This window comes from Microcaecilia unicolor, chromosome 1 (assembly GCF_901765095.1).
Source record: "Microcaecilia unicolor chromosome 1, aMicUni1.1, whole genome shotgun sequence".
Lineage (NCBI taxonomy): Eukaryota > Metazoa > Chordata > Amphibia > Gymnophiona > Siphonopidae > Microcaecilia > Microcaecilia unicolor.
The window spans coordinates 452,272,659-452,288,605 of NC_044031.1; the positions used below are offsets into that span (position 1 = coordinate 452,272,659).

General features: G+C 42.7%; 1 protein-coding gene across 1 annotated transcript in view; it reads right to left on the bottom strand.

The window, feature by feature from the left end:
- The window catches only part of COLEC12 (collectin subfamily member 12), a 290,441-nt gene that overhangs the window by 2,296 nt on the left and 272,198 nt on the right, over positions 1-15,947 (bottom strand). Inside the window, exons 7-9 of the mRNA XM_030212945.1 lie at positions 14,019-14,155; positions 8,119-8,228; positions 2,833-2,972 (exon numbers count right to left, since the gene is read on the bottom strand). Coding sequence (XP_030068805.1) covers positions 2,833-2,972; positions 8,119-8,228; positions 14,019-14,155 — 387 coding nt within the window. The remainder of the gene's footprint in view (positions 1-2,832; positions 2,973-8,118; positions 8,229-14,018; positions 14,156-15,947) is intronic.

Genomic DNA, 15,947 nt, shown 5'->3' on the forward strand with positions numbered 1-15,947 from the left:
CCTCTAGGTTTTTATGGATTGTCTCATTGTTTTCACTTCTTTGTTATTTCATATATTTTTTGGCACTTGGAAATTTGATTTGGAATTGGGTTTTTAAAATATGTATTCTGCAGCAGCCTCCTTTTTCCCGTTTGCAAATTGTCATTATGGTGCCTGTCAGAAACTTTGTTCTAAATGAATACTCAACCTTCAGGGGATGATGAGGAGTTTTGTGTATTTTAGCCACAGACATTATTGAAATTGTTTGTGTAACCACATCTGGGTCATCCTCATCTGAGTGGTCTGCTACATTTGTAAAAAGAATGTGTCGGCTGTGATCCCACTGCCGGTGTCAGACTAACTTAAGAGTATCTTCCACATATGCTTCGTTTTCATGGAAATGGAACGTGGAAGATGAATGTAAATAATGCAGACTGTCTTCCACATATTACGTTCATAAGAATCCCTAAAAGCCCAATGCAGGGAGATCCAAGGCCATCCCCAAATCCATATCATCTGTATGCAATAGAAACACATTTTGTTCACCAAAGAATCGTTGGTCAACTCATAGTTTTTATACTTTGTATCTTGGCAAACCATTGTAAATGTTTGGACTCCACCCAGACATTTTCCATATACATCTTGTTGCTGGCATCCCTCTCATTATTATATAGAATGGAATTGGGCCGCGTTAAAGTTTCATAGCTTGTTTAAAAGAATGTTTGCAGTTTCTTGTCCTTAGATCACACTGATATCAGTTCTTGAACATGCTCCAAGCATTTCTTCTGCTCTTTGATATAGGGAACTGGTGACCTAAGAATGAGCAATGAGGTGTATATATTTTATTTAAGGTATGTAAAGCATTTTGTGCCACTGACAGCAGCCAACCCCAAATTCGTCTTTATATGCAAACTGGCCCATTCATACAGCTAGTCAGGCTTTCAAGAAGTCACTTTGCATCTCAATATAGCAAATAAGATATATATTCAACCCTTCTAAATACTGTAAATAAATAAATAGCCACAGCTTTTTTTCCAATCTCCACATGGGTGACTTGACCTCTTCGTATCTAATTCTGTTGATAAAAGTTGGAGGTTGTGTAGAAGAGCTGTTGATTACTCTTCCATACTTCACTAACTTGGCAAATCTGAGTTTTGCCAGTGATTGGCCCAAAAGGTTCTGACTCAAGAATCAACCAAGTGAAAGATGACCCATTTTGTATGGGTATCTATGTGGGAAAAGGGACATCTAAGTCCGGGTGTGCACACTTTCCCAAGTACTTTATGAAAGGCTCACTGGACATAGAGCCATTTATAAAATATGAAGATATGTGTGGGAAGTTTGCATGTAGTTTGCAGCACAAATAGCATGTTGAAAAAAGGGTAGCATCATTTGGTGTTTTGAAGGTGTATGCACCAGAACTTAAGTGTGTAAGTGGTGATTTTGTTACCAGCACAAATGTTAGATTTTATTAAACAGGATATCCAAGAGGAATAAATTAAGGAGTCAAATTAGAAATCTCCAAATTTCAGATGTGGTTTCAAACATCAGAGAGTTCTTACTGATAACATCCCATCTTGTCTTGCTGCCACCCTGAAGGTCAATGTACCTGCTCATTCTTTGTGGTCAAGTAACCAGGCTCTGCTAGAGTTACCAAGTTTTAGATGTATTAGACTCAATGTTTATAAGAATTCAATATTTATGGTTACAGGCCCATCACTCTGGAATTCATTGCCATTAGGCCTACGTCATAATGAAACTATACTTTTTTTTCGCAAGCAGATGAAAGCCAATGAAAGCCTATTTATTTCAGCAGGCTTTTTCTTGACTTTGAATTTTATTGCTGTGTCATATTTTTACTGTTAAGTGATTTGTTTGTTTTATTTGTTATTGATTTTAATATTTTGTTTTTAAATTACTTAGGGGTCCTTTTACAAAGTTGTGGTAAAAAGTGGCCTGCGGTAGTGTGGGCGTATCTTATGGGCATGAGCTGGGTCACTTTTTACCATGGCTGGGAAAAAGACCATTTTTAATGAGCTGGGAAATGGGTGTGCGCAAAAATTAAAACTAGTGCATGCCTATTTAAGGCCTGAACCCTTACCACCAGCCACTGACTTAGCGGGAAGGGCTCACACACTACCCATGCAGTAACCATGCAGTGAGTGCCAACGTGGCCGCAATGCCGATTACCGTGCAACACACTCAGAATTACCGGCGGGCACACACACTACCCCGACGGATGTGTCGGTTTGGCACATGCTACCCACGTGTTAGCCCTCCCGTGGCTTTGTAAAATTGTCCCTTTGTAAATTGTTAGTTGTATTTGACTATGCATGTTTATTTATAAACCACCTAGATTGGTAGATGGGCAGGATATATGAGATTCTACATAAATAAAATAAATAATTAAGTGCAATTTCCCCCTTAATCTCTCCTGCAAACTCCAGGTCCAAGTGAGTAGTCACCCGTGCATTGCAGTAGGTGTAAATGTTTGACATCTCGCTTTTGTAAATTATGAATGTAATGCTGTTGCAAAACTGGATACCCAATAATATTTTTAAAGCCTATGCAAGACATGCCCACAACATGCCCACTTTAAAACCGTGTAAGTATATAAGCAGTGGCTTTCTAAAACTGCTAGTTAGATGATTAAGGCATTTGCACTTGCAATTGCCACTCTCTTCACATGGAGATTCCATATGAGCCTTTTAAAATGATCTAAATGTCTGAATTGTGCACTCTAATATGAACAGCGTTTCTAGCTGGGTCACAGCCAGTTCACCCAGTCACCCATTTTCAGTAAGAATGATATTTTTCTCCTCAAACATTGCACATAAATATCTCACATCTTACCATTGTTCATCTCTTTTTCACAAATAAAATTGTTCAAGTCCTCACAGTGGAAGTCATTCCACAAGCCGGCATAAATTAACCCTGCACAATCTTCCCCTTGGTGCTGGCCCCAGTTGTCAGGTTGCCCGGTCTTCCAGTTTCTTTGAATAAAATAAAATGACAGTGTAAATCCATTGTAGAAGATACAGCGAAAGTATTTTAATCACAAAATCAAAGTACTTAGGATGGTATAAATTCCTCTGAAGCTTGATGGCAATATGATCACCAAGCTGGAGATGAAATTATTATTTATCTTTGCTATTTGGCTAATAAGCTAATATCTTCATAGTAGAAATCCTCTTCTAAGCTGAGAAAGGTTTATATAAATAAAAATCATACTTTGTATCTGATCTAGCATTTAACAGTACAATTTCTCTATGGTACAAAGAAATATGACAGAGTCTCCCTCTTTCTGGTCGAGGAACACTGGCTTCCTGTATTTTTTTTGTATCCATTTTAAAGTACTAATCTTGGCCCATCAGATTTTTTACACTGGTATTCCCGTTTTTTTCTTTTTAGCATACTTGGCCCCCAATGTGCCACTGCACCCCCTGAGATCATGCCACAAGAATTTCTTAGTCATTCTTTCTCATTTACACATAGGACTTGATTTGAGTAGACCTAGTAGCCTAGTGGTTAGGGTGGTGGACTTTGGTCCTGAAGAACTGAGTTCAATTCCTATTTCAGGCACAGGCAGCTCTTTGTGACTCTAGGCAAGTCACTTAACCCTCCATTGCCCCATGTAAACCACATTAAGCCTACCATGAGTGGAAAAGTGCAGGTACAAAAAAAAAATCCTGCTTTTAGCATTGCAGCAGCCCCTATGCTTTGGAATTGCCACTCTGATCAGCTCTGAAACTTCCTTCAAGAATTTTAAGGCTTTTTGTACAAGCAAGACATAGAGTTGATCTCAGTCAGTGGTCTTTTTAAGCTGGGGCAACTTTGGATTCTAATGAGCTGAAGGAGAGTCACCAAATATCTTCCCATGCGGGGCCACGACCCTGCTAATCAGTGTGTGTCAATGACATCCATCTCCACTTCATTGAGGTGGATCCTCAAGGTCGTGAGGATTTCCAAATGCATTCTCTTTGGTCTGTTGAGAAATGCCTTGTCCTTCAAGCATGCGGCTCTTCCCCCCCCCCCCCCCCATCCATTTTTGCCCTTCTGTCTAGAGCTTAGGTAGAGAAGCAGAGTAGCAGAAATAAAATCCCCCAGAAAGACAATGGGGGTTGCCCCAGAGTTCTCGGAGGGCCACAATTGGTCCCTGGGCCTTGCATTGAAGAATACTGATCTAAGTGCTAGTACTATAGTGCTTTGGGTTAGCATTTCCTCATTTCTCAATTTTGTCTTCTTTCTTTCGTCCTCCCCTCCTACTGTACCTTAGAGTAAAAAATTTAAGTATTCACCTATTGTCTTTGATCTATTAGTTGTTATATTTTCACTTGCTTTCTCTACAATACTTAACTTAGCGGCAGAGGTATCAATGTGGACTACCATTAAGATTGTTATTTTACCACTAACCCATGCTATTTTAGCCCAGTTCCCATTTTATGTGATGCAGTGGCATAGCAAGGGCGGAGCGGTGGGGGCGGTCCACCCCGGGTGTCAACGGGGGGGGGGTGCTCCATCCACCCCCCCGGCGTGGCACAGCACCCCCCCTGGCGTGGACCCCCCTGGCGCAGCGCCTCTCACTCCCCCCCATCCGACAGTCCCCACCTGCCTATCAGCTGAGCTCCGTGCACCCTGCACCTCAAATCTGCAGCGCTGCTGACTGTAAAAGAAGAAAACCGTCTCGTCGTTGGCCCTTCACTCACTGTGTCCCGCCCTCGAGGAAATAGGAAGTTACATCAGAGGGCGGGACTCAGAGCTACAGATTCGAGGTGCCGGCCGACCGGTGCATGGAGCTCAGCTGGTAGGCAGGTGGGGACTGTCGGGGGGGGGGGGGGAGTGAGAGGCGCTGCGCCGGGGGGGGTCCACGCCGGGGGGGGGGGTGCCGTTCCACACTGGGGGGCGCAGCGGCGATCCGCCCCAGGTGTCATCCAAGCACGAAAAGCCACTGATGTGATGAGACCTGGTTACTAATAATGTTGGTTAATCTTAGTAGCCCATGCTGATAACTTGTCTTTTATATCATTTAGTGTAACTTAGGCCCCTCTTACATATTCGTACCCTTCTTCTCCCTATCCATTTATTTATATTGTGTATGTTTTTTTATTTGCAGTATATTAAATAAAGTTGAAATGTGAAATCTAACATTTTCAATCTTTGCTCACATCTTCATCCTAAATTATTCTTTTTCATGACTCATACCTGTACTCGAATGAAACTCTCATTGATCTACCATGGAAAAAACGTGAGCTAAATCCAAATACATAATGATTGCAAGCTGCTACTAACATCTGAGAAACACTGTCTGAGTAGACTTTCTTCTTGATTCTTCTTTTATGGAAATAAGCGCCTGTCACTTCCTGGATAATACAATTTTTCCCTTGTTGGCCTCTCAAATCCCAGCTCTCTTGATTTTTGTTTCCAAAATACTAGTGCCCGACATAATCTTCCTTGCGTCAAAAACAGAATCTCATTCTGCTACATATAGATCTTCAACCACAACTGTTGCACTAATGTCTTAAATCAGCATTTTTTCAGAAATATGTTATGTAAGTTTACCCTATGTTTGTTGCTGTTGGATCATTCCGAGTTACCTCCATTTTGGGGCTTCACCTGCTTATCTGCAGGACTTACGTCTTCTGTGAACCAATATAATGTTACTATCTAGGCCCAGGGAGCCATAATAGGTAAGTTGCCTTGTAAAAAGACTTTTTTAATTTTTGGTGGCCAAAAATGAATGTGTAGTAAAATTAAAACCAGAGCGTGTCCATTTTTGGACCGTGACCTTGCTGCTACCCATTGACTTAGCAGTAAGGTCTCACATGCTAACTGGATGGTAAGTGGCCAGCATGCGTAAACTGCCAATTACCGATGGGTAAGTGCCACGTGGTAGAAAATATAAAATATTTTCTACCGCATGTTTTGGGTGCCCGCCAAAAATGGAATTACCGCCCGGGGCAAGCGGTAGCCAGGCGGTAGTTCCAATTTGGCGCGTGTTGGATGCACTTAGGTGCCTACACACCTTAGTAGGGCCCCCAAGCTTTCTCAGGTAATTCACACTTTGGGGTATGTTTACTAAGGTGCGTTAGTGTTTTTAACGCACCTTTAAAGTTAAGGCACGTTAAACGCTAACGGACCTATACATTTCCATGGGTGCATTAACATTTAACACGTGTCAACTATTAACGCATGTTAAAAACGCTAATGTGCCTATAGCGTACCTTAGTAAACATAGGAGTTTGTTTGACTTCCACCATAGTCTAGAAGTTGCACTCTGACTTGGTCCTTTGCTTTCTTTCTCCTAGTCTTCAGTCTTTTTATGGCTTTGTGCTGTCACTGTCTCAGGAGAAGCTTTCTCCTCCTTTCGTAAATTCTGGACTAGCCTTCCTCTCTCCCTTTTTCATGCTTGCCGTTAGCTCTATATCGTAACTCTGATTGCAGTATAGGAAGCTGATTTTCTGCTCGTGGGAATTAGACCAGGACGTCCATGGGCCATTTCCAGTGACCGGCATTGAATATTCAGTTTATTTTTGGCCGGTTTCAAGATAATCGGCTAAGGCAATATTCAGATTTAGCAGGTTATCTTGAAACTGGCCAAAGATATTTTATGAGTTCATGCAGCCAAGTATATCGTGTGATATAGCTAGCTAGCTGCTAGCCACTAACCGGAGATATTCAGCTGGGGATAGCCAGTTATCCCCTGCTGAATATAGGCGGATAGACGGTTTAGTGCTATTTAACCAGTCAGCAGCCATTCTGCCTGGTTAAATAGCGCTGAGTATCGGGGGCGGGGGGGGGGTGTACGTAATCAACTCCTCTTATTGATCAACTCCATCCCTCCATCCCTCCATCCACCATTCATCTTTTCACTCTTTTCTTCCTTAGCCTAGCACCTGTATGAAATATGCTAAGACTGAATTGTAGTACAGCTATGCTGAACAAAAGGCATAAATCCATCTGAGTTTCTGGTCACATGTAATGATAAACTTACAGTCAAATCAGATTTGAAGGTCCGTTTTGGCCAGCATGGCAACTGTATATACTTTGGTCTGAAGATATTTATGGGGAAAATGGACAGTTTTAGCAATCAGCTAGAGAGATATGGTAGCCATGCTAGTCCACTTTTAAAGGTAATCAATAGAAATAAAACAAAATAAAACATGGAAAAGAAAATAAGATGATACCTTTTTTATTGGACATAACTTAATACATTTTTTGATTAGCTATCGAAGGTAGCCCTTCTTCGTCAGTCAGCTAGAGTTCTCAACTTGTACCATATCAGTACGTGCCAACACCATTAATGAATGTTATTAATAAATATGTCACACTGCATAAAATGAGTCCTGAGTAACATAATCCTATATATTCTATGAAGGTCAGCCAAATTTGCATGCCAAAATTTAGGTTCAATCCTGAGATGTGTGCACAACTTCACTGGTTAATGAGCCAATTAACGGTAATAATTGGGTGCTAACAATCAATTATTGCCATTAATTGGCACCAATTAAGATTTGTGTATGCGTCTGGCCACACACTATTCTATAACACTGGGTGCCCAAACCCCATAGGGCTAGATTCCATACATTGCGCCTGAAATTTCTGCATGGAAAAAAATAGGCGTATTCTGTAAAGTATGCTTAAATTTTATAGAAAAAATTTCTACATGGTTTATCAGTTTCCACATAAGAACAATTTGCAGCTCTTGATTTAACACGAGTGATCATTTCAGTTGATAGATCATCATTTTTAACTTGATATTTGCTTAAGCCCAGATTCAAAATTCAATATTAGCAACTAATTGGTCCCTAAAACTGGTAGAATGACTTGGGGATTCCAACCATTTTTGGCAGGTTGTAAGAGCAGATTTTTACAGAAGAATATCCATGAAGATAATGTCTAACAAGCACAGGTAATAATTGTAACAAATAAACCCAAATCAACGAGGTTTATAGAAGATAGAGTAAAAAATATGGAACACCAGAAATATTTTTGATACTATATGTCATTTTTATGTATTGGGCATTTACTATTCTAAATCTTTGAGAGATTTTGTAAATACTGTACGTTTAAAGAGTAAGAAGATGCTAGAAACAGCTAGAAAATCAATCATACGAGTTGGTTAGAGGTTTTGACACTCACGTATATGTTGGTAAAGTTCCATCCAACCATTTCCACACACTTTCTTCTTCTGAATCTGTTAACCCAATCCAGAAGTTTCTGTCTTTACTTACATGCTTCTTAACGAATTGCTGTTAAAAAAGTTAACAGTTATAAGTTAATCAATTTTTCAAAAATCTTTCCGCACCATAAAATGTATCACAGACTAATATGAACTCTACTCATTGATCAAGATGAAAGTCATTATTTGGCTCTAATTAAGTTCTAGGGTATGGTGCAAAGATTAAGGGAGAGGGAGACACAGCAGAAAAATCCAATAAGGTTTAGGATTGATGGGTGATGAGAGGGAAAAGATGGGGCTTGTCAACTGACAAAACCAAAGTTAGGGTCAGAGTATTAAAAGTGTTAAAAGAGGAGAAGAGGTTGTGGATAAGTGTGGAAAAGGGGCGGTTGAAGAAAAAAACAAAGGGAAGAATAAAACTAGAAAAAGAAGAAAAATGAGATCAGAGAGTGAAACATAAAAAAAGAACAGAGGAAGAAAGGTGAGGTTGAAGCTGCCACAATAAGAAGAAAAATGAAGGAGAAAGAATGATAAAGAAAAATACAAATTCAGAGGACAAAGTCTGAACACATGAATGGCTCTGCAAATGTTACTTTGATGGGCATTTTCGAAAGAAACGTCTAAGTCGGAATTTGGACGTCTTTGTAAAATGTCCAAATTCGGGGGCGGGGAGAAAGTCGTTTTCAAAAAATTGGACGTCAATCTTTCATGTTCGAAAATACCATGGACGTCCTTGGATTTGGACGTTTTGCGATTTGGACGTCTTTGATTTTCGGCCATTTTTGAAACAAAGACATCCAAGTTTAAAACGTCCAAAGTCAAGCCATTTGGACATGGGAGGAGCCAGCATTTTTAGTACTCTGGTCCCCCTGACATGCCAGTACAGCAATCGGGCACCCTAGGGGGCACTGCATTGAACTTCATAAAATGCTTCCAGGTACACAGCTCCCTTACCTTGTGTGCTGAGCCCCCCAAAACCCACTACCCCCAACTGTACGCCACTACCATAGCCCTTATGAGTGAAGGGGACACCTATATGTGGGTACAGTGGGTTTCTGTTGGGTTTTGGAGGGCTCACAGTTTCCTGCAGAAGTGTAACAGGTAGTGGGGGGATGGGCCTGGGTCCACTTGTTTGAAGTGCACTAAACTACTCCAGGGACCTGCATACTACTGTTATGGACCTGAATATGACATCTGAGGCTGGCATAGAGGCTGCCAAGTAATGTTCTTCAACACACTTTTTGGGGGCGGGAGGGGTTAGTGACCACTGGGGGAGTAAGGGGAGGTCATCCCTGATTCCCTCCAGTGGTCATCTGGTCATTTGTGCCTTATTCGTAAGAAAAACAGGTCCAGCTAAAAACATTCAAGTTTTAGTGCTGGACGTTTTTGCTTTGTTCCATTATGGCTCAAAGACGTCCAAGTCTTAGGAATGCCCAAGTGCCGCCTTGAACACGCCTCCGATATGCCCCCTTGATATTTGGACGTCCTTGCGATGGACTTCCAATAAAGATGTCCAAAATGCGGCTTCAATTATACCAATTTGGACGTTTTTGTGAGAAGGATGTCCAAGTGTCGATTTATGTCACTTTTTGGACATCCATCTCTTTCGAAAATGAGCCTGTTTGTGAGTTAAAATGGCAAACAGTATGCAAAATTGCTTTTGTGAAATTTTAGGACCCTTTAAAAAAAGTATGGTAAAGGCTTACAATTCCTGCATGGTATTTGCCCAAAATTCTTCATAGTCAGAGCAGAGCCTCTACATTAACTGTGGAGGAAATTTCCAGCATCTTCCCATGCAATTAACACAGAGAAAATACATGTGGAGGCAGATATTAGATAGAACATGGAGACAGGAATTTGCACGTCCAAGTCAAGATGTGGGAAATTCTCATACTGTTTTACAAGAGGCTTTGCTAAGTGTGGAGCCTCTTATACAATAGATGCAGGACTGTACATTAAAGTCTCTCAATGTACAGAGGTGACACCATTTTTAGACAGTTCCTATAGATTTGGGAGCTGCTTTTGAAATTTGCTGCTTCCTCTGGATAAGGCTCTAATCCCAGCATCAGCAGCCCCCTATATAATGACCCCACATAATGCTAGCTTTTCTCCCCATTAGAACTTCCCCCCCAGAGCAATACTCCTCCACGGTACACCCCCTTCTCTAGGCAGCAGATCAAACCCCAGCAATACTTCCCCTGTTAGCAGATTAATCTCCCTTCAGTGGCAAATGCCCTCTGTAGCAGATCACCCTCAAGTACAAACTCCACCATGTCAGATCAATTCTCCATCCTTTCAGCAGCAGACCAACCCCTCTGTAGCCTCCCCTTAGGTTTAGCCCCTTAAGTCTCAAATACATCACTCCCTCCCTCCACCCCCCCCCCCCAGCAGGCCTCACTACCAACCCTTGGGATTATTAGTATCCATGGTGTCCAGTAGGGTAGGAATGATTCTAACCCACTCCCATCTCACGTATGTGGCCATCCAAAATGGCTGCGGGATCCTTTAAGGGTAATACTGCAGTACTATCACTAGGAGTCAAGTTTCCATATATGGGTATTGGGTTGGGCATGGACATTTACACTAGCTTTCGGCATGCGTAAGTGCTCGCACTCAAAGTTAGGTGCTGGAAGTGTTCCATGCTACTATTCTCTAAAGGGCCATCTGTGCAGGTTACCCTTTACAGAATATGGTCAGAGTGGATCAGAAGGGTGCCTAACTTTGGGTGTTATTTACTGATTCTACCCCTAGGTTTCAAGCCACCACGGTAACTTAAGGCGTCTTTTACTAAATCGTGCTCACATTTTTATTGCGCGCTAAAATTGTGGGTGCGCTAAATGTTTGAGATGCCCATAGGAATGCATAGGCATCTCTAACGTTTAGCGCACCTACAATTTTAGCGTGCACCAAAAATGTGAGTGCACCTTAGTAAAAGACCCCTTTAGTGTGGTTGTGCACTCACAGCATACACTAATTTACATGTTTATTGCTTAATGCACTTTAGTAAACGACCTCCTTCGCGCGCTGTTTGTCTTTTTAATGCATGAAAATGTAACCCAAATGACCCTACATGGGCCATGTTTCAGCACAAAGTATTCCTCAGGGGTCTTCTGGGCCAAGTCAGTGAACTTCGCAACTTCTGGATGATTAGAATGAAATGTATCTGGAACTCCATAGCTGTAAAGAACGTCTGCACAGCAGCACTGCACTAACCACTAGGAGTAGCCTAGTTGTTAGTGCAGTGGACTTTGATCCTGGGGAACTGAGTTCAATTCCCACTGCAGCTCCTTGTGACTCTGGGCAAGTCCCTGGTACAAAAATAAATACCTGAATATATGTAAACCACTTTGAATGTAGTTGCAAAAACCTCAGAAAGGTGGTATATCAAGTCCCATTTCCCTTTCCCTTGCCATTTGTAAAATATGTAAAATTGTCTACTGAGCTGAAAAAAACATGTAAATCTCTGAGCAAAATTCAGTTTCCGAGAAGTATAGTTAAGATTTTGTATGAAAAATTTGGTCCTCAAAGTAATTTGCAAGTATTAAAATGATCTGGCAAAACACACAACATTTTGCACATTACTGGCTCATTTCTGTGAAGCCACTCACAGTCATACACCAAACGTTTCAGAGGTGGGGGATGGGGATTGATCTATACAGAAAGAAGGCTGGGAAAACAGTTTTTGAGTGTGTGTATATATATATATATATATATATTTATTTTAATTAAAAGCTAGAAAAAGCAATCTTAAGAAAGAGATTTTGCTATGATTTCATGTTGGGGTGAGGGGTTGGGTCCTTCCTTTTTTCTTCAGGTGTTTGATATGTGAGAGAGGGAGGGGCTAGAAAATTTTGGTTCCAAATCAAGCAAAAGGAGGGTCCACATGGCTTCCACCAAAGACCAAGGTATAAAAAAGGGGGTGGAAGGGAGAATGCTCCAAAAGACACAGGCAAAAATGAAGTTCAAACTTCCAAAATAGTTTATTAGCGAAAATTCATAAGCATTAATCCACAAAATACTGAAAAGGTAACCCAAATGACGCTGCCTGGGCCATGTTTCAGCACAAAGCCTTCCTCAGGGGTCGTCTGGGCCAAGTCAGTGAACTTCACAACTTCTGGATGATTAGAATGAAATGTATCTGGAAACTCCAGATCTGTAAAGAGCGCCAGCACAGCATGCTGGGCGGACATTCCATGATGCTGTGCAGACACTCTTTACAGATATGGAGTTTCAGATACATTTCATTCTAATCAACCTACATGGATGTTGTAGAGATGCCCCACCTCCAGTCTGGTAGCCCCTGTGCTACTTTGCAGGAGGGCGGTCTCCTAGAAGGAGAACATCACCCTGGTGAAGTAGGAAGTACTCCTATAGCCAGGACTTGCCCACCAGGGGATGTACTATTCTCTCGCACCGAGGATATGTCTCTAAGTGCTGCCCAGGAGGGAAGGGTTAGGACAGCTGTTGTATTTGGTGATTCGATCATTAGGCATATAGATAGCGGTGTGGCTGGTAGACGTGAGGATCGCCTGGTGACTTGCCTGTCTGGTATGAAGGTGGCGGACCTCAAGCGTCAACTAGATAGGATTTTATATAGTGCTGGGGAGGAGCCGGCTGGCTTGGTACATTGGGTACCAATGACATTGGAAAATGTGGGAGAGAGGTTCTGGAAGCCAAACTTAGGCTCTTAGGTAGACATCTCAAATCCAGAACCTCTAGGGTAGCATTTCACGCGCGGGGCCCAAGAAACAGGCAGAGCTCCAGAGTCTCAATGCGTGGAAGAGACAAAGTTGCATGGAGGAAGGTTTTAGATTTGTTAAGAACTGGGCAACATTCTGGGGAAGGGGGAGCTTATTATTCCAAAAGGATGGGCTCTACCTTAACCAGGGTAGGACCAGGCTGCTGGCATCGGCATTTAAAAAGGAGATAGAGCAGCTTTTAAACTAGAAATGGGAGGAAGGCCGACAGTCGCTCAAAAGTGCATGGTTTGGAATAAGGTATCTTTCAAAGATACCTCCAAAACAGGAAAGATAGGGTATCCTGATAGTGAGGTTGCAAAAGAGACTGTAGTAGATCAGGTGTCCTTAAATAAATATAAAAATCAGACAAAAGATTGCAAATTAATACTGTCAAATACTGAGCATGATGTAAATAGGAACAACAAACATAGTTTGAAATGTCTATATGGAAATGCCAGGAGCCTAAGAAATAAGATGGGAGAGTTAGAATATATTGCACTAAATGAAAAATTAGATATAATAGGCATCTCTGAGACCTGGTGGAAGGAGGATAACCAGTGGGACACTGTCATACCGGGGTACAAATTATATCGTAGTGATAGGGTGAATCGAATTGGTGGAGGGGTAGCATTGTATGTTAAGGAGAGCCTTGAATCAAATAGGACCTTACCGCCACCCACTGACCTAGCGGTAAGGTCTCACGTGCTACCCCCATGGTAAGCATGTAGTGCACACCAACTGCTGTTTACTGCCAGGTAAGCGGCCCATGGTAGAAAATTATTTTCTATCATGGGATTCAAATTCGGAATTACTGCACATGCTGTATGTACGTAGGCCTTCACACCGCTTAGTAAAAGGCTCCTTACTTAGCCAGTTAGCAGACTGAATATAATTGCTATGTGGATAAGTGCTGGCTCCATCCAAGCCCTGCCCAATTGGGTTTTCTGCATATCCACAATGAATATATATGAGGCAGATCTGCATGTACTGCCTCTCTTACATACACATCTATCTCATGCCTATGATACATTGGTGCTGCTTTTGCTACTCTTTTGCCATGCATTCAAAAGTCCATAAATCATCGGTGTACTATGCACATAAAGCATGTGATTGGATATTACCTGCTCTTCTTTGCTCTCTATAATAATCAAGACCGAGGACTTCCCTTCACAGGTCAGTTTTGCATCTTCAAAAATTTCTTTTTCGCTTGAAAAATAGTAACATTTATTGGTGAAGTTCTTCCATTCAGCAGGGCAACCTACAAAGCACAAATATAGAATGCAAAGTCGCTGGAAACTCTTGCTCATAAAGGATGTAATTCTACAAAGAAAGTGATAAGATTTACTTGACAAATATGCATATAACTGACTAGAATACAAGCATATATGTGAGCATGTCTGCATATTCATTCATAAATGCCAGAACTCTGATTACACGCTATTCCTGTAAATACATGCATATCTTCCTTAGAGTATATTTGACAGGTAGGCGTACAGAAGGCAGAGTTCAGATGGGACTCACACATATGCGCAACTTATTGAATGCTATAAGTTACGAGAATATCTCCTATGATGGGCCATGCTAGCTGTTGTACAAGTCTCTATGATCCCTCTAGGAAGTTGAGGGTGCACCTGGGTAGAATACATCACTTCCTGTTGCTGCTGTGAGTTACAATAAAGCAAGTAGGTGTTTCTCCAAAGACAAGCAGGCCAATATTCTCACTGATGGGTGACGTCACGTCAGCCCGGAGGACTTTCTAGCAAAGTCCATGACAAAATTAAAAAATGTCCCCCCGTCGCGCGGGCGGATGCAGTGCACATGCGCGCGTCCACTTTCCTGCCCGTCGCGCGGGCACATTCCTCAGTTTTTTCTTCTCCGCGTCTGAGGTGACACAGAGCTCGACCTTCGTCTTCGTGTTCCTCCTGTGCCCGGAGGTGAAGATTCAAGAAGAAAAGGAAGTATCCTTTCTAGTTATCTTAGAAATTTTTTCGTTTATTAAGTTTCCTTTCTTTTAGCCTGCGATTTTATTTAAATCGCTCGGTCGGGTTTTTTTCCCCTTTTTTCTTTTTCTTTTTTCTTTTGTGTCCTCTTTTTATAGACACAATCGCGTCTTTTGATTTGGCAGGGATAGTTTTTCCCGAGATGTCAACGAAGACGCCTAGCGGCTTCAAGCCTTGTGCCCGCTGTCATCGGGCCATCTCTGGCACTGACACACACTCGTGGTGTATTCAGTGCCTTGGGCCGGACCACCGCTCGGAGAGCTGTAAGTTGTGTCTCGCCATGAAGAAGCGGACACTGCTCTCTCGAGACGCCCAGATAGAAAAGATTTTTGGGCCCGGTGCTTCAGACCCGGCCCCGAAGAGACATGTGGATTCCACGTCCTCTTCTCCGGTGCCAAGGAGTCTCGACGACATGCGTCGGGCGAAGGCCAAGAGGCATCGTCGTCGATCTCCTTCGAGACACGGCACCGGGAGCTCCGGGTCATCGATACACTCGATACCCGAGAAGCGTCGGTGCCGAGAGGACCGCTCTCCCTCTATTACTGAGGTTCCGACGCGTGGGGTCACTGGCAGCCGAGTCCCCACTCCCCAACCTCAGCAGACTTTGCCTCCGATGCCTCAACCGACCCCGCAGCATCTTCCGGCACCAACTTTGGATGAGCATATGCAGGCCATGTTCCCATTTTTTATGGACATGATGCAGCAGTGGCAGTCGGCATCGAGGTTGTCGGTGCCGACGGCGTCGGCAGTGTCGATGTTTTCTGAGGCACCGGTGCCGACGGCGTCGGAGGTGTCGACATTGCCGGTGCCGGATGTTTCTGCATCAGGCCTTCAGCCTGTGGTGAGGTCTGTCTCACCGGTGCCGCCTCCGGCGCCGGTGTCTTTGACTTCCCGAGTTGACTCTCCCGAGACATCGGGGCAGGAAGCTTCCCCGGAGTCTCAGGGACCGTCAACTTCTCGGCATCATCATAGAGGCCGTCAAGCCTCTTCGTCGAGACGGGCTCAGATCCGGGCGGCTCTGTCTGAGCTTTTAGCCCCATCTGACAATAC